Source organism: Anguilla rostrata, chromosome 8, assembly GCF_018555375.3.
Source record: "Anguilla rostrata isolate EN2019 chromosome 8, ASM1855537v3, whole genome shotgun sequence".
Lineage (NCBI taxonomy): Eukaryota > Metazoa > Chordata > Actinopteri > Anguilliformes > Anguillidae > Anguilla > Anguilla rostrata.
In genome coordinates this window covers 24,881,899-24,909,285 of record NC_057940.1, presented here as the reverse complement: position 1 = coordinate 24,909,285, position 27,387 = coordinate 24,881,899, and the positions used below count along the sequence as shown (strand labels likewise).

The following is a 27,387-nucleotide window of genomic DNA, read 5'->3' as shown; positions in this document are numbered from 1 at the left end:
TGAAGGTTCTTCCATAACATATTGTATGAACAGTAAATATTCAAGTTTCGCGCATTTTCTTTTTTGTACTTTGATTGCTGTTTTGAGCACCACCCCCTGCGTTGTTCTATACACCCCATGTTTACATCGCTGTAATATCAAGTGCACAGTACCAACCACTCTGTTTTGTTTTTTTTTCATGACAATAATGTGTGAAGGCACAATTAGACCTGTATAAACCAGTGTATTTAAAAGCAGAAACGTGTTTGCTAAATAAGTAGTTTGATGGTTTCTGCTGGTGGCATTTTGCAACAACAAACTGGTTATTTCTCCCTTCTGGACAAAAACTGACTGGCAATGAAAAGATGAGTGAAGACATTTTCTTTCTTTCCTCACCTCGATCCACTTGGATTACAAGAATAGGAACTTGGTATAATTTTCTTTAGAAATTACACTCATCAATTTGTGCATAGAAATCTCTTTAGCAGTTGTTAAGTATGTATGTACCCTTATATACAATTCTGTACCAACGACACACATTTAAATGAAAGGCTGCACCAGGCAAGAGTTCTGTAGTCTATGGATTCTTGCATAACTGCTGATGTTAAGAAAGGAAAAAAATAAAATATTTGTAAATCTAATAGTCATCAATAGTCAACCTGATATCTACATGAAGAAAACAACAAAACAAATTAATGTTAAACATCGTTGTCTTTCTCCAAAATGTATCATGGCTGTTTTCATATTGTTGTTAATGATGAATGACACAATCCTGACATAGGGCTAAAATGATCAGAGGGTTATGATAGCTGGTAGCTAGTTTAAACGATTGTGTAGTCTGATTGGAGTCTCATTGGTTGGTCAAACACATTATTTTCTTAACAATAATTTTTTTCTTCACCACTTTAAAATTATGTTTTTATTAAGAATATTACATATAAGTCCTATGATAGATTGGTGATCTGTCCAGGTTGTATTCCTACCTCTCACCTAATGCACGCTGGGATAGGCTCCGACACCCCCCTGACCAGGATAAGCAGGTATAGATAATGGATGGGTGTATATTACATTTAAGGCTTTGTGCTCAGTGCAATTCTAGGATGTATACAGCCAAAAAAATAAAAAACAAAAGAAATATCCACCATTGACAAAATACACTGGCTAATCTCCACATGTTTCGACTCAGGAAAGACTGTCCTTCAGGCAAAAGCTGGAAAAAAAGAAATGAGAAAAATCACTGAAAATTAAGGTATGTGTTCTGGTCTCTGCATTTAAGAATTTCATGTGATTGAATAATCCTACATATTAGCTGTGGACTGCTCAGCCGGGTTTATTATTTTAATTATAAGCAAAGTAAAGCACAGGCAACTTGAGAAACATTAATAAAAATGTATGTATGTAAGTATGAATGAATGTGAATAAGTATATCTTCAATGATGTTCATCAGATGCATCATCAACAATTATAGTCTAATTTATCCATTTAAACTGTACTATGCTATTGCACAGTATTGTATGTCCATAGGTTTAATTAATATAATTTGATCACCCTATATTGTGAGAGTGGTTTCAATCAACATTTGTCTTTAAGTACGAGCCACATTTAATTGCATGTGCTATTTCAATGGAAACAAATATTGTTTACTCAATTTAGTTGCATATTGAACTCACTGAGTTTTGCAGTCATTTAAATATTATTTTTGATTGAATCCATGATTAAAGGGGGTTACAGTACCTCCAAATGTATATATTTTTTTCATGGTCTGAACACACACACACACACACACGTACATGCATGCTAGCACACACACACACATGCACGCGTGCACACACACATGCACATAGATGCATGCATGCATGCACACACCCATTTCACCATTAACCTAGAATCAGAAGCTTACTAAATTAAATATCTCATTCTAATTCTCCAGGCTCTCTCTGACAGCAGCATTGCCTGAGCCAACCCAACACTCTTCTGAATCTCCGACGACCTCGTACGGTCTGTGTGCTTTTCTCAGCCACCTCTCTAACTGTGTACTGCTGGGATCGACTGAGATATTCTGTGGTAGATATGGAAAGTACCAGTTCCTCAGCTGGTCTGCCCATCTGTCTGTGTGTCTCTTCCATGAACGACTCCACTTCTACCCCTTCTTCCTCCTCCTTCGTTGTCTTTTTCCGTCTGTCTTTAAATTCCTTTAGCCTCTCTTTATTCAGGCTCTTTTCGTCCTCAAGTTGTTCCATCTCTACGATCTTCTCTTCCTTCAGTCTTGCAATTTCTGTTTCCTTTTCCTCCTTTAGTTTCTCCATGTCTTTGACCATCTCATCCTTTAGATTTTCCATCTCCTGTTCTCTTCTCCTCAACAAGTCCTTGGTTATCTGTATTTCTATCTTCATCTTTTCCAGCTCTTCCCTCTCTCTCTGGAAATCAGGTCTCTGTTCCTGCTCTTCCTTCTCTCTCTGTAAATCAGGTCTCTGTAACAAGAAATATATGACATATTTTTACATAATATATTTTAAATTTAATCCAACTAGTCTAGCTGAATACCAGAGCTATACATAATACATGTGAATATGTGGGAATCTCTTCATTGATGTTCATCAGACACATCATCAACATTTTGCTGACCAGAATGACCGATTTGTAATCTAACATCTCTGTTTCAATTTGTAATCTAATATCTCCCTTTATACCATACTGTACTATTCATACTGCATCATGATGATACATGGGTTTCAAATTTGATAACCACAGGTTGTGAGATTGGTTTCAATCAACATTTTTTTAAAAACTTTAAGTCAATATTATTGCAATTTTCTGTGGAAATAAGATGTCTTTCAACAATTTTAGTTGACTGTACCCACATGTTTTCACAGTCAAGTTAAGGATTTTTTTTGTTATCCTGGAAAAAAGGGGGATACAATAAAAACATACAGTACATAGATAAATTCAGGTCACATGCTGTACATGCACACACTTCACCATGAAAACAAAATCACAAGCTGGGTATGATATATCTCTTTTGTCAGCCGTCCCACTAACTTCACTGCTGGGATCGACCAAGATATTCTGTGGCAGATATGGAAAGTACCAGTTCCTCAGATGATCTGTCCTTCTGTCTGTGTGTCTCTTCCATGAACGACTCCACTTCTACCCCTTCTTCCTCCTCCTTCGTTGTCTTTTTCCGTCTGTCACTAAATTCCTTTAGCCTCTCTTTCTTCAGGCTCTTTTCATCCTCAAGTTGTTCCATCTCTACGATCTTCTCTTCCTTCAGTCTTGCAATTTCTGTTTCCTTTTCCTCCTTTAGTTTCTCCATGTCTTTGACCATCTCATCCTTTAGATTTTCCATCTCCTGTTCTCTTCTCCTCAACAAGTCCTTGGTTATCTGTATTTCTATCTTCATCTTTTCCAGCTCTTCCCTCTCTCTCTGTAAATCAGGTCTCTGTTCCAGTTGTTCCTTCTGGTCCTCCTCCTGTCTTTTCCCCACCTCTTCCTCAATTCCATGTATCTCTCTCTTGACCAGGTCAAGAATTTGGTCTTCTCTCATTGTCTCATCCTGCTGTCTCTCCTGAGCATCACTCTCTCTCATCATTTGACCCAGGGAAGAGTGTCCTTCAGGCAAATACTGAAAAAACAAAACAAAACAAAATCACTCAAAATTAGGACATGCTTTCTGATCTCTGCAGTTCAAAATTTTACCACTAACTGAAAGTCTTCATTGCTACACATCAAGAATGGTACACTCAGCCAGGTTCATTAATTCCATTTAAAATTAAATTAAATTAAAATTAAAGTAAATGACAATATAATGTGCTGGCAAATTGGTGAATGTGATAAAACATATTTAGCAAATGGTAATAAGAAATATACAACATATTTTTATATTATATATTTTATATTTAATCCGACAGTTCTGATTGTAGTATCTGAATACCAGAACTATACATAATACACGTGAATATGTGTGAATCTTTTCATTGATCTTCATCAGAAACATAATCAACATTTTGCTGACCAGAATGCTTGATTTGTAATCTCTGTTTCTATTTGTAATCTTATATCTCTCTTTATACTGTACTGTACCATTTATACTGCATAATATTGATCCATTGGTTCCTTAATACAATTTGATAACCATAGGTTGTGAGATCAACATTTGTTTTTAACTTGAAGTCAATTTTATTGCAGTTTTCTGTGGAAACAAGATATCTTTCAACAATTTTAGTTGACTGTACCCACATGTTTTCACAGTCAAGTTAAGGTTTTTTTTTTTGTTATCCTGGAAAAAGGGGGGATACAATACCAACATACAGTACATAGATAAATTCAGGTCACATGCTGTACATGCACACACTTCACCATGAAAACAACATCACAAGCTGGGAAAGCTCAGTATGATACATCTGTTGTCAAGCATCCCTCTAATTGTGTACAGATGTGTACTCGATATTCTGTGGCAGATATAGAAAGTACCAGTTTCTCAGTAGGTCTGTCCATCTGTCCGTGTGTCTCTTCCATGAACCACTCCACTGCTACCCCTTCTTTCTCCTCCTTCAGTGTCCTTTTCTTTTTGTCCTTAAATTTCTTTAGCTTCTTTTTCTCCATGGTCTTGGGTTGTTCTATCTCTATTTTCTTTTCTTCCTTTAGTCCCTTGATTTCTGTTTCCTTTTCCTTCCTCAGTTCCTCTATGTCTTTGAGCATCTTGTCCTTTAGTTTCTCCAACTCATCTTCTCTTCTCTTCAACAAGTTCTTGGTTGTCTCTATCTCAATCTTCATCTTTTCCAGCTCTTCCCTCTCACTCTGGAAATCTGGTCTCTGTTCCAGCTGTTCCCTCTCACTCTGGAAATCAGGTCTCTGTTCCAGCTCTTCCCCCTCTCTCTGGAAATCAGGTCTCTGTTCCAGTTCTTCCCCCTCTCTCTGGAAATCAGGTCTCTGGTCCAGCTCTTCCCCCTCTCTCTGGAAATCAGGTCTCTGTTCCAGTTCTTCCCCCTCTCTGAGTAAATCAGGTCTCTGGTCCAGCTCTTCTTTCTGGTCTTCCTCCTGTCTTTTCTCCATTTCGCCCTTTACTCCATGTATCTCTGTCTTGATCTGGAAAATATGTTGTTTTTTTCTCATGGTCTCATCCTGCAGTCGCTCCTGAGCTTCTCTGTCTCTCATTATCTCAGTTTCCAAAAGGGTCATTTTGTCCTTTTCTCTTGTTGTTTTTTCCACTCCGCCTTCCAGCTCTCTGTAAGTATCTGTCTCATCTCCCATGCTGTCCATATCCTCCATGGTTCCCTTTAAGTGAGATTTGGTATGTTCCAGATATTCCAAATCTGTCTGCATTCCAATATGTTTCAACTCTTTATTTACAATTATACCTCTTTGTTCATTCAGCTGATGCTTTAATGTCCGTATCTCAATCTTCATGAGTTCCATTCTGTCCTTCTCCTGCCTTGTCTCTTCCCTGCTTTGTTCCATTTCTTGTTTTACTCTCTGTATTTCTTTCCTGCATTGTTCTAATTCTTGTATTGCCCTCAGCAGTGGACCTTTCATCTCTTCCATCCTGTGTGTTTCCTCCATTCTCTTTTCTAAGTCCTCTTTCTGTCTCTGTATTTTAGCTTTTATTTCTTCCATGTTATACTTCTCTCTCATTGCCTCATGCCTTTTTTGTTCAATTTCTTCATTCAGTCTCAGCAAATAAGCCTTCTCCCTCTTTGCCTCTTCTATTCTACTCTCAATTTCAAATTTCTGTCTGCTTATCTGAGCTTTAGTCACTTCCAAATCATCCTTTTCTCTCATTATCTTTTCCATAAAGTGTTCCATCATTTCTTTCACTGTTTCATCCCTCATTTTCTCCCACTCTACTTCTGCAGTCTGTGACTCTGCCTCTGTAGTTTCAACCGCTGTCTTTTTAGCCACTAGCCTGTGTTCCGTGTCTTCTTTCTGTCTTTGTAACTCTAACTTGATCTGTTGAATGTGCATTTTCTCCCTCAGTGTGTCTCTCCTGATTTGTTCAGTTTCTTCTTTCCGTTTCTCTAAGTTGGCCATGGTGATCTCAATCCGTTCCTTCTCTGTCATCAGCTCTTTCCACTTCATTTCCAGGTCATCTTTGTCTCTTTTCATCTCAGCCTTGGCTAACTCAGTATCTTCTTTTTCTCTCAAGACTTCTGCCTTGATTTCACCCATTTCATCTTTTTGTTTGTCTGTTACTAAGATGCCAATTTCTCCCTTTTCTAGGTTTATATCTTCTGTTTTTGTTCCAGGCTCATCTTTTAGTCTAAGTTCAGTTTTCAATTGGTCAATAGTTTGCTTTTCACTCACTATCTCTGCCTTAGTTCTAACAATTTCTTCTTTTTCTCCCAGTAAATTAGCCATGATGATCTCCATCTCATCCTTCTCTCTCCTCACCTCTTCCAGTTTATAGTGCAGGTCTCCTTTCTGACTTTCCAATTCAGCAATACTCATGGCAATTTGGTCCTCCCCCTTCTTTATATCTATCATCCTATTGTCCAAGTCATCTTTTTCCTTTTTCAAATCTGCCTGAATTTGTTCAAAGTTTTCTTTTTCACTTTTTATCTCCTCTAAGTGTTTATCTACTTCTTTGTTCTTTTGCTCCAAATCAACCATAATCTTTGTCAATTTGTCCTTCTCTCTCTGTATCTCCATAGTTTCCATTTCAAGGTCTTCTTTTTGTTTAAGTATTTCTGCCATCATCCTTTCCACATTTTCAGTGTCCTTCATGGACTTGTCTTTCTGTTGCTGTATCTCAGCCTTCTCCCGTCTTAGTTCTTCCTTGATTGCTTTAATGTCATCATTCTGTCTCTGAATATCAAGCTGAATCTGCCCTAACCTTTCCATCTCTTTCTTAACATCTTCCATCCTTGTTTCCAGTTCATCTTTCTGTTTTTTAATGTTAGCTTTGACCTTGTCAAGATCATCTTTTTGCAAAGCGATGCCTCTCCTGCTTTCTTCAACAAAATCTTTTTCTTTCTGAATGTCGGCCTTAATTAAATCCATCTTTTCCTTTTCTGTCCTCATCTCTTCCATCAATTTTTCCAGGTCTTCTTTTGATCTTACCATCTCCGCCTCAACCAACTCATCCTCTTTTTCTCTTCTGACCTCTGCCCTTTTTTCTTCCATTCCTTCCCTCAGCCTTTCTTCATCCAGCATTGCCATGGCCATCTCTGCCTTTTCTGGTAACATGGCTACTCTTTTGGTTTCAAGGTCATCTTTTTGACTCTTTATTTCAGCTTTCAGTTTACCAATAGTTTCCTTTTCCCTTAAATTCTCTGCTTTAGTTCTTTCCAATTCTTCTTTTTCTCTCTGTAAATCAGTGATGGTAATCTCCATCTCACCCTTTTCTTTCCTTACTTCTTCCAGCTTGTTTTTCAGGTCTTCTCTCTGCCTTTCTAGGTCAGCAACAATATTGGCAATTTTGTCCTCTTCCTTCTTTATATCTATCATCCTATTGTCCAAGTCATCTTTTTCCTTTTTCAAATCTGCCTGAACTTGTTCAAAGTTTTCTTTTTCACTTTTTATCTCCTCTAAGTGTTTATCTACTTCTTTGTTCTTTTTCTCCAAATCAACCATAATCTTTGTCAATTTGTCCTCTCTCTGTGTCTCCATAGTTTCCATTTCAAGGTCTTCTCTTTGTTTTTCTAGGTCAGCAACAAGCTTGGCAATTTTGTCCTCCTCTTTCTTTATGTCTATCAACCTGTGTTCCAGTTCATCTTCTTGTTTTTTCAACTGAACCTTCATCTGTTCAATGCCATCTTTTTCCCTTTTAATCCCCTTTAGCTGTTCATCCACTTCATTGTTCTTTTTCCCCAAATCAAGGATAATCATGGCCATGTTTTCCTTCTCTTCTTTTATTTCTTTGATTTTTGTTTCAAGCTCATCTTTTAGTCTCCTCATTTCAAATTTGACTTGCTCAACCTCTTGCTTTTCCTTTCTAACCTGATCACAGGATTCCTCCATTTCTTCTGCCTGTTTCTCCAATTTAGCTGTCATTATGTCCATCATTTCCCTTTTATTTTTTACCTCAACTAAACAGATTTCTCCCTCTTCTTTTTGATGGACTATTTCATCCTTCACTCTTTCCAGAATTTCTGTGTCCTTTATTGTCTTTTCTTTTTGTTGTTTTATCTCAGCCTTCATCATTTCAATCTCAATCTTTTCCCTTGTGACTTCTTCATGGTTTGCTTTAATTATTTCATTTTCTTTCTGAATGTCAAGATGTATCTGCTGTAATTTGTCCTTCTCTTTGCTGATCTCCTCCAACTTGTTTTTTATGACTTCTTTCTGTTGTTCAATATCAGTTTTCACTTGATTGATATAAGTTTCCTGTCGAGCAATATCTCTTCTGCTTTCTTCAAGTTCTTCTTTCACTTTCTGTGAATCAGCCCTACTGGTACCCATCGTTTCCTCCTCTTTTCTAATCTCTTCCAGCTTGTTTTCCAAGTCCTTTTCCAATCTTTTCATCTCAGCCTTTGCCTGATCAACATCCTCTTTTTCTCTCATGATCTCTACCCTGGTTTTTTCCATTTCCTCTTTCTGTCTTTCTATGTCTGCCATGACTTTGGCGATCTCTATTTCTTCTAGTTTTATTTTGTCAACATTTTTAGTAAGGTCAACTTTTTGTCTACTTATTTCAGCTTTCAGTTGGTCAATAATTTCACTTTCCCCTAAAATCCTTTCATTATTTCTTTCAATTTCTTCTTTTTGTTCCTGTAACTTGGCCATGGTGACCTTCATGTCATCCTTTTCTCTCCTCACCTCTTCCAGCTTGTTTTTCAGCTCTTCTCTTTGTCTTTCTAAGTCGGCAACAATCCTGGCTATCTTGTCCTCTTCTTTATTTATTTCTATCATCCTGTTTTCTAGCTCATATTTTTGTTTTTTCAAATCAGACTTCATTTCTTCAATGGAATCTTTTTCCATTATTATCTCCTCTAAGTATTTATCCAATTTTTTGTTCTTTTTCTCCAAATCAAGCACAATCATATCTAGTTTGTCTTTCTCTGTCATGATCTCTGCAATTCTTGTTTCAAGGTCTTCTTTCTGTTTAACTATTTCATCCTTCATCCTTTCAAGGTTTTCCTTGTCCTTAATGGTATTTTCTGTCTGTTGTTGAATCTCAGCCTTTATCATCTCAATCTCAGCCTTCTCCTGTGTTACCTGTTCCTTGTTTTCTTTAATTTCATCGTTCTGTTTCTGAATCTTTAGGTGAATCTGCTCTAACCTCTCCATCTCTCTCTTCACATCTTCCATCCTTGTTTCCAGTTCATCTTTCTGTTTTTTTGTGTCAACTCTGGCCTTGTCAAGATCAGCTCTCTGCCACACAGTCTCTTTCTTGTTTTCTTCTAGTTTTTCGTTCTCTTTCTGTAAGTTAGCCATACTGATATCCATCCTTTGCTTCTCTTTGCATATTTCTTCCAACTGGTTTTCCAGGAGTTCTTTCTGTATTTTCATCTCAGCCTTTGCCTGATCAACAGCATCTTTTTCTCTCATGATCTCTACTCTGGTTTCTTTCATTCCTTCTTTCTGTCTTTCTGTGTCTGCCATGACCTTGGCCATCTCTATTTTCTCTTGCATTATCTCATCAATCCTTTTTTCAAGGGCATATTTTTGTCTACTTATTTCAACTTTAATTTGGTCAATAGTTTCCTTTTCCCTTAAAATCTCTGCATTTGTTCTTTCAATGTCATCTTTTTCATCCCGTAACTTGGTCATGATGATCTCCATCTCATTCTTTTCTCTCCTCAGCTCTTCTAGCTTGTTTTGTAGGTCTGCTATTTTTCTTTCTAAGTCATGAACAATCATGGAGATACTGTTCTCCTCTTTCTTTATATCTACCATCCTGTTTTCCAGTTCATCTTCTTCTTTTTTCAATTGAGCCTTCATCTGTTCAATGACATCCTTTTCCATTTGTATCTCCTCTAGCTCTTTATCCACTACTTTGTTCTTTTTCTCCAAATCAAACATAATTATAGCCAATTTGTCTTTCTCTGTCTTGATCTCTGTAATTTGTCTTTCAAGGTCTTCTTTCTGTTCCATTATTTCATGCTTTATCCTTTCCACATTTTCTGTGTCTTTCATGGTCTTTTCTTTCGCTTGGTGTATCTCAGCCTTCATCATCTCAATCTCAGCCATCTCCTTTGTAATCTCTTCCTTGTCTTTGTTGACTTCATCTTTCTCTTTTTGAATGTCAAGATGCATCTTCTGTAACACGTCTTTCTCTGTCCTCATCTCTTCCAACTTATTATTTAGGTCTTCTGACTGTTGTTTAATATCAGCTTTGACCTTTTCAACGTCAGCTCTTTGTCTTTCAATATCTTCTCTGATTTCTTCAATTTCTTCTTTCTCTTTCTGTTGGTCAGCCTTAATGATATCAACCTTTTTCTTCTCTGTTTTCATCTCTTCCAACTGGTTTTCCAGGTCTTCTTTCTGTCTTTTCATCTCAACCTTGACTGACTCAACATCATTTTTTTCTTTCATGATTTCCGCCTTGCTTTCTTCTATCACTTCTTTCTGTTTTTCTAAGTTAGCAATAGCAATGCTAATCTTGTCCTCTTCTTTTTTCATGTCTTTCATTCTTTTTTCCAGGTCATCTTCTTGTTTTTTCATGTCATCCCTCATCTGTTCAATGGCATTTTTTTCTGACATTATGTCCTCTAGCTGTTTATCTGCATCTTTGTTCTTTTTCTCCAAATCAACTATAATCTTTGTCATTTTGTTCTTCTCTGTCTGCATCTCTGCAGTTTCCATTTCAAGGTCTTCTTTCTGTTTAATTATCTCACCCATCCTCTTTTCCAAATTTTCTGTGTCCTTCATGGTTTTTTCTTTCATTTGGTGTATCTCAGCTTTCATCATCTCAATCTCAGCCTTCTCCTGTATGATCTCTTCCTTGTCTTTGTTGACTTCATCTTTCTCTTTTTGAATGTCAAGATGCATCTTCTGTAACACGTCTTTCTCTGTCCTCATCTCTTCCAACTTATTATTTAGGTCTTCTGACTGTTGTTTAATATCAGCTTTGACCTTTTCAACGTCAGCTCTTTGTCTTTCAATATCTTCTCTGATTTCTTCAATTTCTTCTTTCTCTTTCTGTTGGTCAGCCTTAATGATATCAACCTTTTTCTTCTCTGTTTTCATCTCTTCCAACTGGTTTTCCAGGTCTTCTTTCTGTCTTTTCATCTCAACCTTGACTGACTCAACATCATTTTTTTCTTTCATGATTTCCGCCTTGCTTTCTTCTATCACTTCTTTCTGTTTTTCTATTCTTCTTTTCTTTTTTTCTCTTTCTTATCTTTTCTTCTCTCTTTCTTTCTTTTTTTTCTTTTTCTTTCTTTTTTCTTTTTCTTTTCTTCTTCTTTTTTCTTCTTTTCTTTCTCTTTCTTTTCTCTTCTCTTCTTCTTCTCTTTCTTCTCTTTTTTTCTTCTTCTTCTTCTTCTTTCTTCTTTTTCTTCTTTTTTCTTCTTTTTCTTCTTTCTTTCTTTTTTTTTCTTTTCTTCTTTTCTTCTTTTTTCTTTTTCTTCTTCTTCTTTTTTTTCTTTCTCTTCTTTTTCTTTTTCTTCTTTTTTCTTTCTTTTCTTCTTTTTCTTCTTTTCTTTTTCTTTTTTCTTCTCTGCCTGCATCTCGCATTTTCCATTTCAAGGTCTTCTTTCTGTTTAATTATCTCACCCATCATCCTTTCCAAATTTTCTGTGTCCTTCATGGTTTTTTCTTTCATTTGGTGTATCTCAGCTTTCATCATCTCAATATCAGCCTTCTCCTGTATGATCTTTTCCTTGTCTTTGTTGACTTCATCTTTCTCTTTTTGAATGTCAAGATGCATCTTCTTTAACATGTCTTTCTCTGTCCTCATCTCTTCCAACTTATTATTTAGGTCTTCTGTCTGTTGTTTAATATCAGCTTTGACCTTTTCAACATCAGCTTTTTGTCTAGCAATATCGTCTCTGCTTTCTTCAATTTCTTCTTTCTCTTTCTGTAGGTCAGCCTTAATGATATCAACCTTTTTCTTCTCTGTTTTCATCTCTTCCAACTGCTTTTCCAGGTCTTCTTTCTGTCTTTTCATCTCAACCTTGACTGATTCAAAATTATTTTTTTCTTTCCTGATCTCCACTTTGCTTTCTTCTATCACTTCTTTCTGTTTTTCTATGTTAGAAATAGCAATGCTAATCTTGTCCTCTTCTTTTTTCATGTCTTTCATTCTTTTTTCCAGGTCATCTTTTTGTTTTTTCATGTCATCCCTCATCTGTTCAATGGCATATTTTTCTGACATTACCTCCTCAAGGTGTTTATCTACATCTTTGCTCTTTTTCTCCAAATCAATCAACTTCTCGTTCTGTTGCTGTATCTCTGCTTTCTCCCGCCTTACTTCTTCCTGGTTTTCTTTAATTTCATCATTCAGTTTCTGCATGTTAAGATGCAACTGCCCTAACTTCTCCATCTCTCTCTTCATGGCTTCCATCTTTGATTCCAGTTCGTATTTTTGTTTTTTTATGTCAGCTTCAACCTTGTCAAGATCCGCTTTCTGTGAAGCAATGTCTCTTCTGCTTCCTTCAATAACTTCTTTCTCTTTCTGAATGTCAGCTTTAATGATATCCATCTTTTCCTTCTCTGTCCTCATCTCTTGCATTCTGATTTCCAGGTTGTCTTTCTCTCTTTCCATCTCAGGTTTGAGTAAGTCAGCTTTATCCTCTTCTCTTGTGACCCTTGCAGTTCGTTCTTCCATTGTTACCTCTTCCTTTTCTGGTTTTATCTTTCCTGTTTTCATCTCAAGATCATATTTTATTTCAGTTTTCTGTTCATCGGTAGTTTCTTTTCCCCTCCAGATTTCTGCTTTAGTTCTTTCAGTGTCTTCCTTTTCTCTCTGTGAATCAGCCATGATGATCTCCCTCTCATCCTTCTCTCTCCTCACCCATTCCTGCTTGGTTGCCAGGTCTTCTCTCTGTCTTTCTAAATCAGCCACAACCATAGCTATCTTGTCCTCCTCTTTCTTTATGTCTATCATCCTGTTTTCAAGGTCATTTCTTTGTTTTTTTAAATAAGCCTTCGTTTCTTTAATGTCATCTTTTTCCATTCTTATATCTTCAAGACTTTTATCTACTTCTTTATTTTTTCCCTCCAAATCAACCATCATTTTTGCCATTCTGCCCTCCTCTGTCTTCAGCTCTGCCATTTTCATTTGAAGGTCTTCTTTCTCTTTTACCATTTCACCCATAATCTTTTGCACATGTTCTGCATCTTTCATGTTTTTTTCTTTCTGTCGTTGTATCTCAGCCTTCATCTCTTCCATCTCAGCCTTCTCCCTTCTTATCTCACCACTCTTTTTATTCAGTTCTTCTTTCCATCTTTGCATGTCTGCCCTTTCTTTTTCCACTTCATTCTTATCTCTCACAATATTTTCCATTGTCCTTTCGATCACCTGTTTTTGGTCTTGAAATTCAATCTTCATCTGTTGCACCTCATCCTTTTCAAATTAAAATAACAGTTTTTACCTTTAAAATGCGGAATTATTGCATTTTTTAAATTTATTTTTCATTTCACTGTACTATTATGCATTTGGGAAATTATGGAAACTTAACCAAAAATAAAAATACAATAATTTGATTTAACTCCATTGTATTCCTGGCGTTGTTGTGTTATTACAGTTTTACTGTATAACTTTTTATAATTATTCCTTTGATAATTATTCTGTATCACACGATTGAGATGTTCTATTTCCTCATGGACATCATCTCTTAAATAGGGTCACCAGTTTATCTTCACCACATGACCTGCATGGAATTAACTTGTATTTCCATGCTTTTCCTCCAGAGGTCCTGACTGACACTTTAACCGCACAATCATAATCATACAATTCAGTTTCGAATTGAGATGTTTAAAAAACTATTTGTTGCTTTAATATGGGGAGAGTCAGAACAAGGAAAGGGAACATGGATGGACATTTAAATGATACAAAAAGCATTTCTTTGAGCGAACAAGTAAAGCAGTGTCCACCTGGTACACTGCTTACCAACAGATTGAATTTATTTTGCACAACTTGCAATTTATCAATAAATTCCAAGAAGACAACAATAGACCAACATTTAAAAATGAAGAAACATGAATTAAGGTCTGTGATCAACACTGAGGGGGAATCATCTGTCAGCATGGGAAAAGACAGGCTTGAGCACTGACATAATGTCATTCAGTATTTATGTTCTTAAGTGCAAATATTCCACTGGAAAATTCAATAACTAATTGAAACTGACCATCATCATCTGTGGCCAGGTGAATCAACTGATGACACAGAAAATTGTGTTTTACATGTTTTATTTGTTCTTCAAGGAAGATCAGTCACAACTGATCTGAACGTTCTCCTTGCTGACACAATGTACCTAACTGCCGTGAATTATCCTCAGTGGCGGATAGCATTAAGAAATGCTTATTGGTTTATTATATTGATTTTGAAAATGTGAATGCATTTGTGTTTGACAATGTGAGATATATGTTAAAAGCATATAAAGACATCTTTAAAAAACTTGTAGCCCAATTCAGTGCATTTAACTTTCAATGCCCATATTGTCGCACTCGCGAGATTGTATCAAAATATGACAGAAGTAAAACAAATTTGTGCTGGAGGAACTGTAAACAGGTTGGAGATCACACACACATTTTTTGGGATTGTCTAAAATTGAAGTCATACTGGGAAGTGATTCATACAGAAATACTTAACATTTTGAACATTGATCTACCATTAAACCCATTGTATTATATTATAGGAGCAATCCCTGATGGAGCTATGGAAAAGAGAAGGGCTTACTTGCTGCATATCCTTTTATGGGTGGCAAGAAAAATGATAACTATATCTTTGCTCAAACCACTGCCACCCACCCTACATCAATGGCAAGACAGGTTGATGAAAGTATACTCAATGGAAAAAATAACAGCAAAACTCCATGTGAAGACAGACATGTTCTTAAACCGATGGGCTCCTGTAATTGCTTATTTTGGATTACCAATATGATAAGGTGCTGTAATGATTTAATTATGAATTTGGCCAACACTAACATTTATTTTTTAAAGGTATTTTTGTTTTATTTATGCATTTTATTTTTTGGGGGACTCCTCTCTATGTGGATGTACATGATGCCATCATTTATAATTTTTTACGTTGGTTTGCCGAACTGTGAATTGTTCTCCTTTGTTTTATTTTTTCTTTGACAAAGCAGCTGTGTATAATTCAAATGTGCATACGTATAAATAAACATTTTGCTCAAAAAAAAAACCTATAATAAAATTTAACTGCTTACAAATGAATATCATGCACTTGCTCAGCAGATGCATAACATAGACAAGCAATAAACCACCCATGTGTCAAAACTTCCAGTGAAGTTGCAGAGAAACTTACAATGCATTACAAACCTGATCAACTCAAATAAACCATGTTTCTATCAACCAGTTCACTATTGTCAAGCAAATGTGCAGACTCGATGTGCCAATTGCTGGGCAGTTACAAATTACTTCCACAAGAAAGCAGAACTGCAATGTCATCGGGTGAATTCTGGGATACAGCTGAAGAAACATTGCCAGACCTTACTCAAAAGGCGAAATAACACAGAAAGATGCATGTCTTCGAATGGACAAACTTTCATCAAGCATTGTGAATCCGTGACAGAAGAGACTGTTTGAACAACCGTCTTTTGTTTTGTTTTTGAACTTTGTACATGACATTCACCACAGGACTGAAGTACTATGCAAGAAAGGGAAGGGAAGATAAACTGGTTGCCCTACTCATAAAGCATGCCTTTTGATTGTTTGGATTGTCATATTCATACCACATCTATACCATTATCACACGTACAATATTATACACAAGGTCTATATCTGCCTACTTACCCTCTCCAGCTTTATGTTTTTCCTTGCTTGTTCTATTTCTTCTGCCCTTTTGGAATCTGTCTCCATCACAGCCATTTTGTCCTTTTCTCTCCTTATCTCTTCTTTGGTTTTCTCCATTTGTTCTTTTTCTCGCAACATTTCAGCCTTCATCTTTTCAGAAGCATCCCTCTCCTTCTTGGACACTTCCCTCTGTTTTTCTAGTTCCTCGCTCTGTTTCTGTAATTCAGCTTTCATCACTTCCACCTCATCTTTCTCAATCTTTGCGATTTCCAACCTCCATTCCAACTCTTTCGTCTGTCTTTGTATCTCAGCCATAATCTTTTCAAGCTTGTCCTTCTCTTCTTTTGTCCTTTTCATCTTTTCTTCAAGTTCTTCTTTCTGCCTTTCTAACTCAGCCCTCTGCTCTTGGATTCTTTCCAGTTCCCTGTTTGTCATTTCCATCCTCGTTTCAATATCTTCTTTCTGTCTCTCAAGCTCAGACTTTGTCATTTCAATCTCATTCAACTCTTTCCTCAGTTTTTCCATCCTTTTTTCCAGCTCTTCTTTCTCTTTCTGAAACCTGGCCCACTCCTCCAACATTTCTCTCTCAGTATCATCCCAAAATTTCTGCACCTGTTCTTTCACTTTTTCAATCTCTTGTTTGACCTTTTCAAATGGCACTTCCTCTGTCCGTTTTTCATCAGTTGTTATCTCTACATCCTCTCTCTTTCTCTGCATTTCCACCGTCATCTGCTCCATCTTGTACTTTGCTTGTCTTGCATGTTCCATATTTTGTTCCATTTCTTTTATCTGTCTCTGAATCTCTGATTTCATCTGTTCTATCTTGTCCTTTTCTTGGTTTGTCTCTCTCCTTTCTTGTTCCATCTCTTCTCTGGTTCTCATTATCTCATTCCTCATCATCTCTAAGTCTTCCCTCTCTCTTGCCATCTCATCCTTTTTCCTCTCAAGAGCATCCCTCTCCGCCTGTGTCTCTGCTCTCATTTGTGCAATCCTGTCCCCCTCTTGATTGCTGTGTTCCCTCACCTGCTTTAGGTCTTTTTCCGTCTTGTCTATTAAGTTCTCCATATCTGCTCTTGTTCTCTGTATCTCAGACCTGATCTGTTCCAGCTCTTCTTTCCCCTTGTCTATTGCAGCTCTCTGTTGCATTTCTTCCTTCATTGTCTCATACCGTCTTTTTACCATCTCTTCCTTTGCTCTTCCTGTGTCATCTCTTTGCTTTTCCAACATAGTTTTTTCAGTCTGTATCTCAGCCTTCATTTGTTCCACTTTATTTTTTTCTTGCTTTGTTTCTTCGAGCCTGTTATCTATTTCCGCCATCTTTTTTTGTATCTCGTCTTTCATCAGCTTTATTTGGTCCTTCTCAAGCTGCATTACTTCTCTACTCTGTTCCATCTCTTCATTTGCTCTCAGCATCTCACATTTGATTTGTTCCAACTCTTCCCTTTCACTTGTGGTCTCCATTATTTTTTTCTCCAGGATTTCTCTCTGTACGTTTACCTCAGATTTCACTTTCTCAAACTCAGCCCTCTCGTGCTTTGTCACTTCCCTACTTTCTTCTATCTGTTCTTTGGCTCTCTGGATCTCAGCCCTCATCTGCTCAAGCTCTTCCCTCTCTTTCTGAATTCCATCTCTGTGTTCCAGCTCCTCTTTCTCAGCTTCAAACAACCTCTTCTCCATCTCTTCTTTTACTCTAAAAATCTTTTGCTTGATCTGTTCAAGCTGCTCTTTATCTTTCCTTGTCTCATCCCTTCTTCTCTCCAAATCCTCCCTCTCTCTCTGCATCTCTGCCTTCATATGATCCATCTTGTCTTTTGCATGTTTGGTCTCTTCTATCCTGTGCTCTATTTCCTCTATCTGTCTCTGTATCTCAGATTTCATCTCTTCAATCTTGTCCTTTTCTCGTTTGGTAAATTCCCAGCTTTGTTCCATCTCTTCTCTAGATCTCTGTATCTCAGTCTTCATCTTTTCCACCTCTTCTCGTTCTCTCCTTGTCTCAGTTCTTCTTCTCTCCAGGGAATCTTTCTCTGTTTGTAACTCCCCTTGCATTTGTTCAATATTGTGCCTCTGTCGATTTATCTCTCTTTTTTCTTGTTCGAGCTCTTTTTCTTTTTCAGTTCTTATTCTTTCCATCTGTTCATGTGCTCTCTGCCTTTCAGACTTCACCTGTTCCATCTCTTCTTTCTCTCTCTGTATCTCAGCTCTTTGTTCCAACTCTTCTTTCACAGTCTCATACCGTCGTTTCTCCAGATCTTCCTTTGCTCTCCTTGTCTCATCCCTTTGTTTTTCTAGCACTTCTTTTGCCCTCTGTATCTCTGCCTTTGTCTCCTGCATTCTTTCATTCACTTTCTTCGACTCCATAATCGCATTTTCTATTTCTTCCATCCGTCTCTGCAGTACAACCTTCATCTCTTGCATCTCGTTATTTTCCCGCTCTATCTCTTTCCTCTTTTGTTCCATCTCTTCTTTCGCTCTCTGTATCATGTACGCTGTCTGCTGGAATTCTGTTTTTTCTCTTTGTGCCTCATTTCTACTTCTTTCCAGGGAGTCCCTTTCTCTGTATATCTCAGTTTTCATTTTTTCAATCTTGTCCATCTCTCGCTTTGTCATTTCTCTACTTTGCTCTATCTGTTCTTTGGCTCTCTGCATCTCTGCCCTCATCAGCTCTAGTTCATCCCTCTCTCTCTGTATCCAAGCTCTTTGTTCAAGCCCTTCTTTCTCTGTCTCATTCCATCTTTTTTCCAACTCTTCCTTGACCCTGTTGATTTCCCAATTGATCTGCTCAAGCTGTTCCTTTTGCTTCTTGGTGTCTTCTCTTCTTCTCTCAAGATCCTCTTTCTCTAGCTGCAGCTCAACTTTCATATGATCCATCTTGTCTTTTGCATGTTTGGTCTCCTCGATCCTGTGCTCTATTTCCTCTATCTGTCTCTGTATCTCAGATTTCATCTCTTCCATCTTGTCCTTCTCAAGTTTTGTTTCTGCTTTGCTTTGTTCCATCTCTTCCCTCGCTCTCAGCACCTCCTGCTTGATCAGCTCCAGATCTTCTCTCTCTCTTCTCATCTCTTCTTTTCTTTTCTCCAGTGTGTCTTTCTCTGCCTGTAACTCCGCTTTCATTCTCTCCCTCTCGCTCCTCGTCTCCTCCTTCATGTTCTGCATTTCCACCTTCATCTGCTCGGTCCTGTTTTCCAGTTGCTTCTTCTCCTCTAGTATGATTTTTATTTCTTCTTTTTGTCTCTGAATTCTCACTCTCGTCCCCCTTGTCTGCTCTAGCTCGCTCACCTCTTTCTTAGTGGCTTCCCAGAGCCTTTCTATTTCTTCGATCGCTCTCAGTGTCCCCTCTCTCCTTCTCTTCAGGGAATCTTTCTTCATTTGAGCTTCTTCAGCCTTCATTTTCTCCACTTCCTTGGTCTCTTCATATTTGTATTCCATCTGTATCTGCACCTCTTCCTCCTTGTGCTCTGCTTCCCTCTGTTCTGTTAGTTTTTATGGGAATGGCCTTCAAAGTTTTAGCAGCAGTTTATGAATTTTAAAAATACACACCTAATTTAAATCACGTGCGTGTATCAACGTATTAAGCAAAAAGTAAGACAATGCAATGCCATGTCTGAACATTCAAAAATATGCTTGACTAAATAGAAAAGTCATAATTATACAAAACAATTTTACAACTACTGGAACATGAGAAGAGAAGAAGAGAGGTCTTACCCAGCTCTTGGATGAGATCAGGTTCAACCTCCTTCAATATTTGGTAGAACGTGTCTCTCCGTTGCAATATCTCAGCTTCCAAGGCCTCAAAAAGTTCCCTCATCACGTCCTGAGGGCTCACAGCAGCCCGGGCCCCCTGTGCCAGCTCCTCTCGGACCAGATCCTGTGAGACGGCAGCATCGACTATGGGCTCGGCCCATCTTACCCTCTCAATGATCTGTTCCTTGTGTCCCTCCAGGAACCTCATGCCTGTGAAAGCAGAGAGACAATCGGCTGTTTATAGAGAGATATGACAAAGTGCTCCTGCTAGCCTGCTCTACATATGGCCAGATGATGGCTTATACTACCCCAAAATTGCCGCTGGATATGAAGAAACTATGAATATCCTGCTAATATAATAATGTTTTTTCACATTATAACCCAAAGCTATTTTTGAAAAATCATTTCCTATTGCCTAGCTGCTTTGACCGCTAATTACCACAACAAATGTATGTTTTTCCATTTAACCTGTTGATGATTTTTAGATCCAGGTATTTGATGTGTTCCACCTCATGCACACCTTCTGCAACTAATTTGGAGCTTGATTAGTTGCGTCAGGTGTGCTTGAGATGAAACACATCAAATACTTGGATCTGGCTGGGGGTACCCAAGGAGGGGGTTGGGAACCACTGTTCTATAAAATCTAGTTTGCAATAGATTCTGTTTGAGAACCAAACACAGGTCTGGTGTACCAGAGTGCCTAATGAGCTTGTCTTTTTAAATATGTAGCCTATCCCAGGGATTTACCATGATCTCGGGACTCTGCCATAGTCTCTGTAGAAGCTGGAGCCACAGAGAACCGCTTTTCTGGTTACCGCTGGCCTGAAGAACACTTGTGACCAATGTGGGTAGAAGCGGAGATGTTAATTTATATATACATGCACATGTACACATATACACACTTGCAGATAAGTGTAAATTATAAAAGCATTGATATGCACACACAAGCCCTGCGATAGATTGGCAGCCTGTCCAGTGTGTATTTCTGCCTCAGTGCACGCTGGGATAAGCTCCAGCACTCCCCGCGACCCTGCCCAGGATAAGTGGGTATAGATAATGGATGGATATGCATACACAAGAAATACAGGCGTACATGCACATACAGTGTGTCAGCAGTAGCAGGAGGAGGCAGGGGTGGTGCACAAATGGGGGACACTGAGAAATTTAATAGACATAGCAGTAATATAAATGGGGAATTGTTCTTTTAAATTATTATTATTATTATTATTATTATTATTATTATTAATAATCCTTTATTTAAATAGGTGATCACACTGAGATTGGAAACTCTTTTTCAAGTGAGACCTATATACATAGGTAAGAAAACACATACAAGCTTAGAAACAGACAGATACAGTTCAGGCACACATTACAATTAACAAACAGATAGCATACAATCAATCAACATTTACATACAGAATTTGAAAAATCAGTATAAAAATCTTTTAAATTATTTAACGGGACAAGGGATGTTAGTTAATGCTCTTGTGCGTCTTGAAAATAATTCCAGATAAAAGGGGAAAATAATTTAAAAAAGGACTGACCAAACTTGGTTTTCACACATGGTGTGTCTAAAATCAGATAATCAGATCTTGTGGAATAGTTTTTGACCTTCAGCGTGATTAATGTCGAGAGGTAAGGGGGAAGTTTCATGATAAGGGCCTTATATATAAAAAAGTGCCGTACCACTCTCTCTTCTTTTTGTTAAGGAGGCCCATCCAAATTTATCATAAAGTAAACAGTGGTGAGTACGATAAGCATCCCCAGTAATAAAGTGCAAGGCACTGTGATAGACAGCATCAAGAAGTTTTAAAGTGGTAGCAGTATGCCCATAGATAATATCCCCATAATCAAATACAGACAAAACAGTTGATTGTATAATAATTTTCCTATTGGCAGGAGAAAGGCACGCTTTGTTTCTATAAAGGAATCCCAATTTAATTAATTAAGTTTCTGAGCAAGGTCTGAGCAATCTAGCCAAAAGCATAAATATTTGTAAGATTCAACAGTCTCAATTAGCGCACCATGGAGAGTGTGAATACCAACATAGGGGGAAACTTTTTGTTTAGTCTTTGAGAAATAGATACACTTTGTTTTATCAGAGTTTAAAACAAGTTTATGATCTATGAGGGACATCTGAAAACCATCAAAAGCAGACTGCAAATTGGCGATGGCCACATTAAGCTTAGAGCCAGTGGCATATAGGATTGTATCGTCTGCATAAAAGTGGACATTACAATGCAATATTGGAAACACTATGTTATTTATATAAAGAGTTAACAAAAGTGGACCAAGAATAGATTCTTGAGGTACACCTTAACTAATTTCTAGAGAGGTAGATTTAGTACCATCATCAACAATAGCTTGAGTTCTCCCTGTGAGATATGCATGAAACCAGTATAGAGAAAAGTCATCCAATCCAATAGTTGATCATTTATTCAATAGAATAGTATGGTCAATGGTGTCAAATGCTTTGGAAAGGTCCACAAAAAGTGCAGCACAATGTTCTCCACTATCCAAGGAGCTGACAATGTTGTTTATCACCAGAGTTGCTGCTGTCACTGTGCTATGACCTGGCTTAAATCCTGATTGCTGTGTCTGTGAAGTATTATATTTATCTTTAGAAAGGCCTGTAGTTGAGAGATAACTAAGGATTCTGGGATTTTAGATACACAGGAAAGTTTTGAAATCGGGTGATAATTATTTAAATCGCTCGTATCATCTCCTTTATGCAAAGGAATAACTTGAGCTGCCTTCCAAACAGCAGGGATACTGCCAGAGGTAAATGTTAGATTAAAAATGTAAGCAAGTGGTCTAGCAATTATATGGGCACTGAGACGTGAAAGGCTACGAACAAGATTATCCTCTCCCACTGACTTCCTTGTGTCAATGCTAGCCAGAGCTTTATAAACTGCACTATAGCCTACTGGCCTAAAAGAGAAATTATGTCCAGGACGGTAGAGTGGATTAGATGGGGTTTCACTATCAGGGCTAGGGGTGAAACTATCTGGGGCAGTGCCAGTAGACAGCCTGTCAAATAAATGACCTGAGGAGATAGAATGACAATTAAAATTCTCACCCATGTCAATTTTGTTTGAAATAAAATCATTATTATAGCTAATCCTAGAAGGGAGAGAAGTTGTAGTTATTATTTAAAGATTTCAACGTTTTCCAAAAACTAGAGGCATTTTTATTACAGTTAGAAAGAGAGGTCATAATCAGACTTCGCTTTTCTAATCATGCGAATGCATCTATTTCTCAGTTGCCTAAAGGCCAGCCAATCAGCTGGAGAGTCAGTTTTCCTAGCATTTGACCAAGCTTTATCTCTGAGATGTATAGCTGCAGAGAGATCTGCAGAGAACCAGGGATTCGATCATTTTTCTATTCTGCATTGTTTAAGGGGGCATGTTTGTCAGCAAGGGAATTAAAAACTTGAGAGAAATGATCCAAGGCTTAGTCAGGCTCAGGGATGGAACAAGTTCTTTCTATGTCTGAATAAAATAAATCCTGTAGAAAACCCTGTTCTACAAAATTTTGATGATGACAGTGGCATTGTATTCTTGCCATTTGGCGTTTCTAACACACGCAATTGCACTGTGATAGCTAATATCCTGTGCAAAAACGCCACAAGCTGAGTATTTATGTGGCCTATTAGTCAAAATGACATCAATTAATGTAGATTTAGAGGGATTTTTTGTATTTCGTCTCGTGGGTTTGGAGATCAACTGAGAAAGACTTAATGCATAGATCTTTTAGTCCAGTTGAGTTATTAGAAAGCCAGTCCAGGTTGAGGTCACCCATTACAATTAGTTCAGATGAGGCATAAGATGACATTAGTTTTGCGATATCCTCCAATGCCTCACTGATAGCTGAGAGAGGCCTATAAACACCAATAACATTAAAATGTACGCGGGAGATTTCTAGTGCAATATATTCAAACTTTTTTGGGGCTGACGAAGCGGCTAGTTTACAAGCCGTATAACGATCTTTTACATAAATCAGTACCCCACCTCCTTCGGCTTTCCGGTCACATCTGAATAAGTTATAACCAGTTAAAGTCATGTCAGAATTTGAAACATTTTTTGAGAGCCAAAAATGTTTCAAAGTTAGAATAAAAATATCCAGTGAAGATTCATTAATCATAATATGAATGAAGTCTAGCTTAGGTAGTAAACTTCTGATATTTAGGTGTAGAAGTCCAAGACCACTATGAATTTTGTGATCATGAAGAGATTCAAGTTCAGAGTTATGACAATAAGTAGATGCACTAATAAGAATGTGCTTTAATATTACAAGGTTTTTTTTCATGTTCTAATCTTTCACCTTGTGCACATCATCAGAATTGTGAAACAGTGTCAATATGCAAGGCATTATGTTTTACTCCTTTAAAATTCATGTTTTGAAAATTTGGGAATTCTTTTGAAATAAACTGGACAGGTTTCTCAAAGGAAGTCTTTTGATCCCTAATTGTTTAACTTCAATTAGCCTGATTCAATCCATTTTTCTTGCCCCCATACATACCTGTATACATGTTGGTGGAAGCTGTTCAAGTGGCAGTTGTTGTGATAGTAATATATTCTAATTTACAGAATGCCATGATGGTGTGATCCAACCGACAAAATTTTGTGCAGGTACTTTTGCACACCTTAGATTCATGTGATAATTATTGCTCAATAAAATACTAGCAAAACCTATACAGTAAAAAAAGTCAACCACATCAGATATGCCTTTTAGTATCACTGATCTGAGATACGGTGTATTTTATTCAAGCCAACTATTCCTCTAATAATTGTTTCCAATAATCGTGATACGCAGTTTAAGAGCACAGATAAATGTCTGTAAATGTAAAATTGCTTTACTGTTGGGTTATTTTACAGCAAATAGTTGAATATAGTACATTAATGTAATGCCACAATCACACTTTAAGGTGCAAGAGTATTATGTACCAGACATTTGATTTCACTTGTCCACAGAACATTAAAGTGAATTGAAATCACTTTTTAAAGAAATATGTTGAAAGCTTCGAACATTGTGCTGTTTTCCCAAGTTTTACTTCACATGTACCAGTACACACAAATTATGATGTATCATCCCAGTACAAACTGCTACAAAAAGTGATATTACTTGTATATATATATATTTATTTGTGAAACTTCATACCAGAATTATAATATACCAGAATTATTAAAGGTATTACCTTATCATGAGCCAGCAGTCATCAGGTTAGCTATATTGGTTTGGTTACCGGAGGCATACAAACGGGCAGCAGCGAACTGAAGAGCCTGTATCTCGCTTTAACACTCCATCAGTATGCACATTACTGGGGGTTGAGCCAACATGGGGTCCATGGTAAGTGTAAGTTTCATTGGTTGTGACCACACACTGATGCGAACATACCGCCTCATGCATGTTAGCATGTGTCTGGCCCTGTCTGATAAGGGTGGAGTTCATGTTACCACAGGACTTGGCCCGTGGCCTGGAATCCTTCGGCAACACTTGAGCATTTATGCCTGTAATATTCAAAGAGACGCATAAACAAATATACACAAGAATACCAAGTACACAGACACTGTTTTAACCAAATGGCTTTTGCTTTTTCTTACCAACTTGGTTAGAGAGTTTAAGATTTTGGGGAAAAATCTATAATTACATCTGTCAGTACTGTCAATATATTTCCCAAAATTCCGAATTAAGTAACATTCCTAAACAAATATACCCACATGATTTAAGACATAAAACACCGTTTAATAGTATTGAAATACATAGGTCATAATGGGAGGCTTTCACACAACAATGATAAACTCCATTGTCAAAATTATTGCAATGCCATTCATTAGGAAGAAAAGTGCACTATATAGTCGTCCAGTATATTTTAAATGCTCTTGATTTCAAGGGTAATATTTGAAAGTTTTATATTCAATTAATTGTATAAATTATGGACATTTAAGTCTCCCTCTCAGTTTAATGCAAACTGCAGCTAAATATACAATTTCACAGAGTCTAAATGTAGGCAATCATAAGGGGATGGCAGAAACCAAATTAGTGCTTCTTCACTATATAGACAGTATACATTTGCAGCTCATGATTGGAACAACTTGTTATTTTAGGCCCACTGCAATAAAACCTCAAGTCCATTTTTATTTGCATCATTTATTTCACATACAGGTGTCTTTAAAAATAAAACCAAACGAAAGGACTGACCACACGCTTACCCAAATCAGGAGCCCTTATCCCCGATCAACCTTACAGTCAGTCAGTAAACCAACAAAAAGATGACAAAACCAACACAACATGACAAAAATGAAAAACTCAGTGGAGAACACAAATGTTTTAAAAAGTCTCCCAAAGACAAAAAACCCAAAAACAAACGGAGGACACAACCCACGAAACCCACAGTTTAAACCTAGACAGGCCCGTCTGTGCAGGGGCCCAAACAGAGCCAGAACCAGGCGCAGGATGGGACTGCTGACCCTCAGGCCCCTCAGCAGGCAGGGAAAAGCCATCACAAGAAAGCGGGTAGGTCCAAAAAACTACAGCAACAATAAAAATAAATCAACTAGGATCAGAGAGTACACAGTTAGAGCGTGAGAAATGAGCGCAACCTTCTCTCTCCCACTCAAAGAACCCTCAGAGAGACCCCCTTCCACACACCCGCACACACAAACACACACACGCATGCACGCACGCACGCACACGCACACGCACACACCCTCCAGGGAGGGGCCAGAGCCCAAGGCCACTATCAGCCCAAATGAACCCACAGTAGAATGAAGGGTGGGACAGAGAAGAGGCAGTAAGCTGGAATGGAACGAGGGCAGGGGTACAGACAAGAGGAGGGAAGAAAGAGAGAATGAAAGGGGGAGAGAAGGAAAGAAAGCGAGGACCAAGACAACAGTAACAGGAAGTATTAGCACACTGGGAAAGAGGAGGGAATGGTCCGGAATGATGTGTGGGGAGAAAAGCAACAGCAACAGAGATACGGAGGCAGACATTCTTCAAAAGACAATCAATACATCTTCTTCCCTCTCAACCTTTTTAAAAATCAACGTAAGAACAAAAATAAACTGGGGGGAAAAAACACAAAACAGAAACTACACAACACCTTTTCTGAGCTCCCCCCAAGCTCTCATCCAGGGAATAAACAATTTCTAGTCCAGCTTCTAGTTGTTCATGATTATTTATAAAAGAATATGTCCTATTGTTTTGCTATTAATTGCTGTTTTCTTTTTAAAAAGCTTGACATTTATAGTTATTTTTAGAGGTGTGTTATGCGAGGACTGTGTAAATAGAAATCTGACCTTGAACTCAGTTTGCTTGTGGGTGTCAGTAAATCATGTCAGATGAATCCAGAAAAACATCTGTAATCTACCTCACCATTGGCCAGTTCTAAACAGGAAAAGGCTCAACTGTAATCGGAAGCATTCCAAATATTGTAGTATTGCAGCTTTCCACCTTCCTTACTTTAGGCTTTTTCCTGTTGATCCAGTCCACCACCCAATACAAAGGCCTCGTCATGTCTCCATGACAACCTCCACATCACCTGGCCAATAGGAGCTATATACAAATATCTATATACTTAAGAGTAAAAAGAAACTTGCTTAGACAATCAATGTCCTGGGTGGTCAGAACTCTTGGTAAGAGCAGAGTTCAACCTGTACTGGTTTGCAGCTGGTACCCACTGGAGTGATTCACACTGTTAAAATTCAAAACCAGAACTGCATATTCAGCCGAGCGACACAGAATATCAAATCAAACACAATACGTAATGTTATTCATGAGTTAAAACAAGAAATGATGACTGTCCTGTCA

General features: G+C 37.7%; 1 protein-coding gene across 3 annotated transcripts; it reads right to left on the bottom strand.

The window, feature by feature from the left end:
* Positions 1-345: 345 nt before the first annotated feature.
* LOC135261209 (trichohyalin-like) lies at positions 346-25,567 on the bottom strand. Of its 3 annotated transcripts, XM_064347266.1 has the most exons (6): positions 24,776-25,567; positions 20,326-20,410; positions 19,540-19,788; positions 15,838-19,307; positions 3,068-3,601; positions 1,246-2,450 (listed from the first exon to the last, which is right to left on the bottom strand). In XM_064347266.1, exons 2-6 carry the CDS (start codon positions 20,345-20,347, stop codon positions 1,893-1,895), a joined length of 4,833 nt encoding a protein of 1,610 aa, XP_064203336.1. In that variant the 5' UTR covers positions 20,348-20,410; positions 24,776-25,567; the 3' UTR covers positions 1,246-1,892. The 3 variants fall into 3 exon arrangements, with proteins under 3 accessions (XP_064203335.1, XP_064203336.1, XP_064203333.1); XM_064347265.1 differs by lacking the exons at positions 15,838-19,307; positions 19,540-19,788; positions 20,326-20,410; positions 24,776-25,567 and adding exons at positions 346-1,189; positions 4,450-11,227 and having other exon boundaries at positions 2,061-2,450; XM_064347263.1 differs by lacking the exons at positions 15,838-19,307; positions 19,540-19,788; positions 20,326-20,410; positions 24,776-25,567 and adding an exon at positions 4,450-11,227.
* Positions 25,568-27,387: the final 1,820 nt, after the last annotated feature.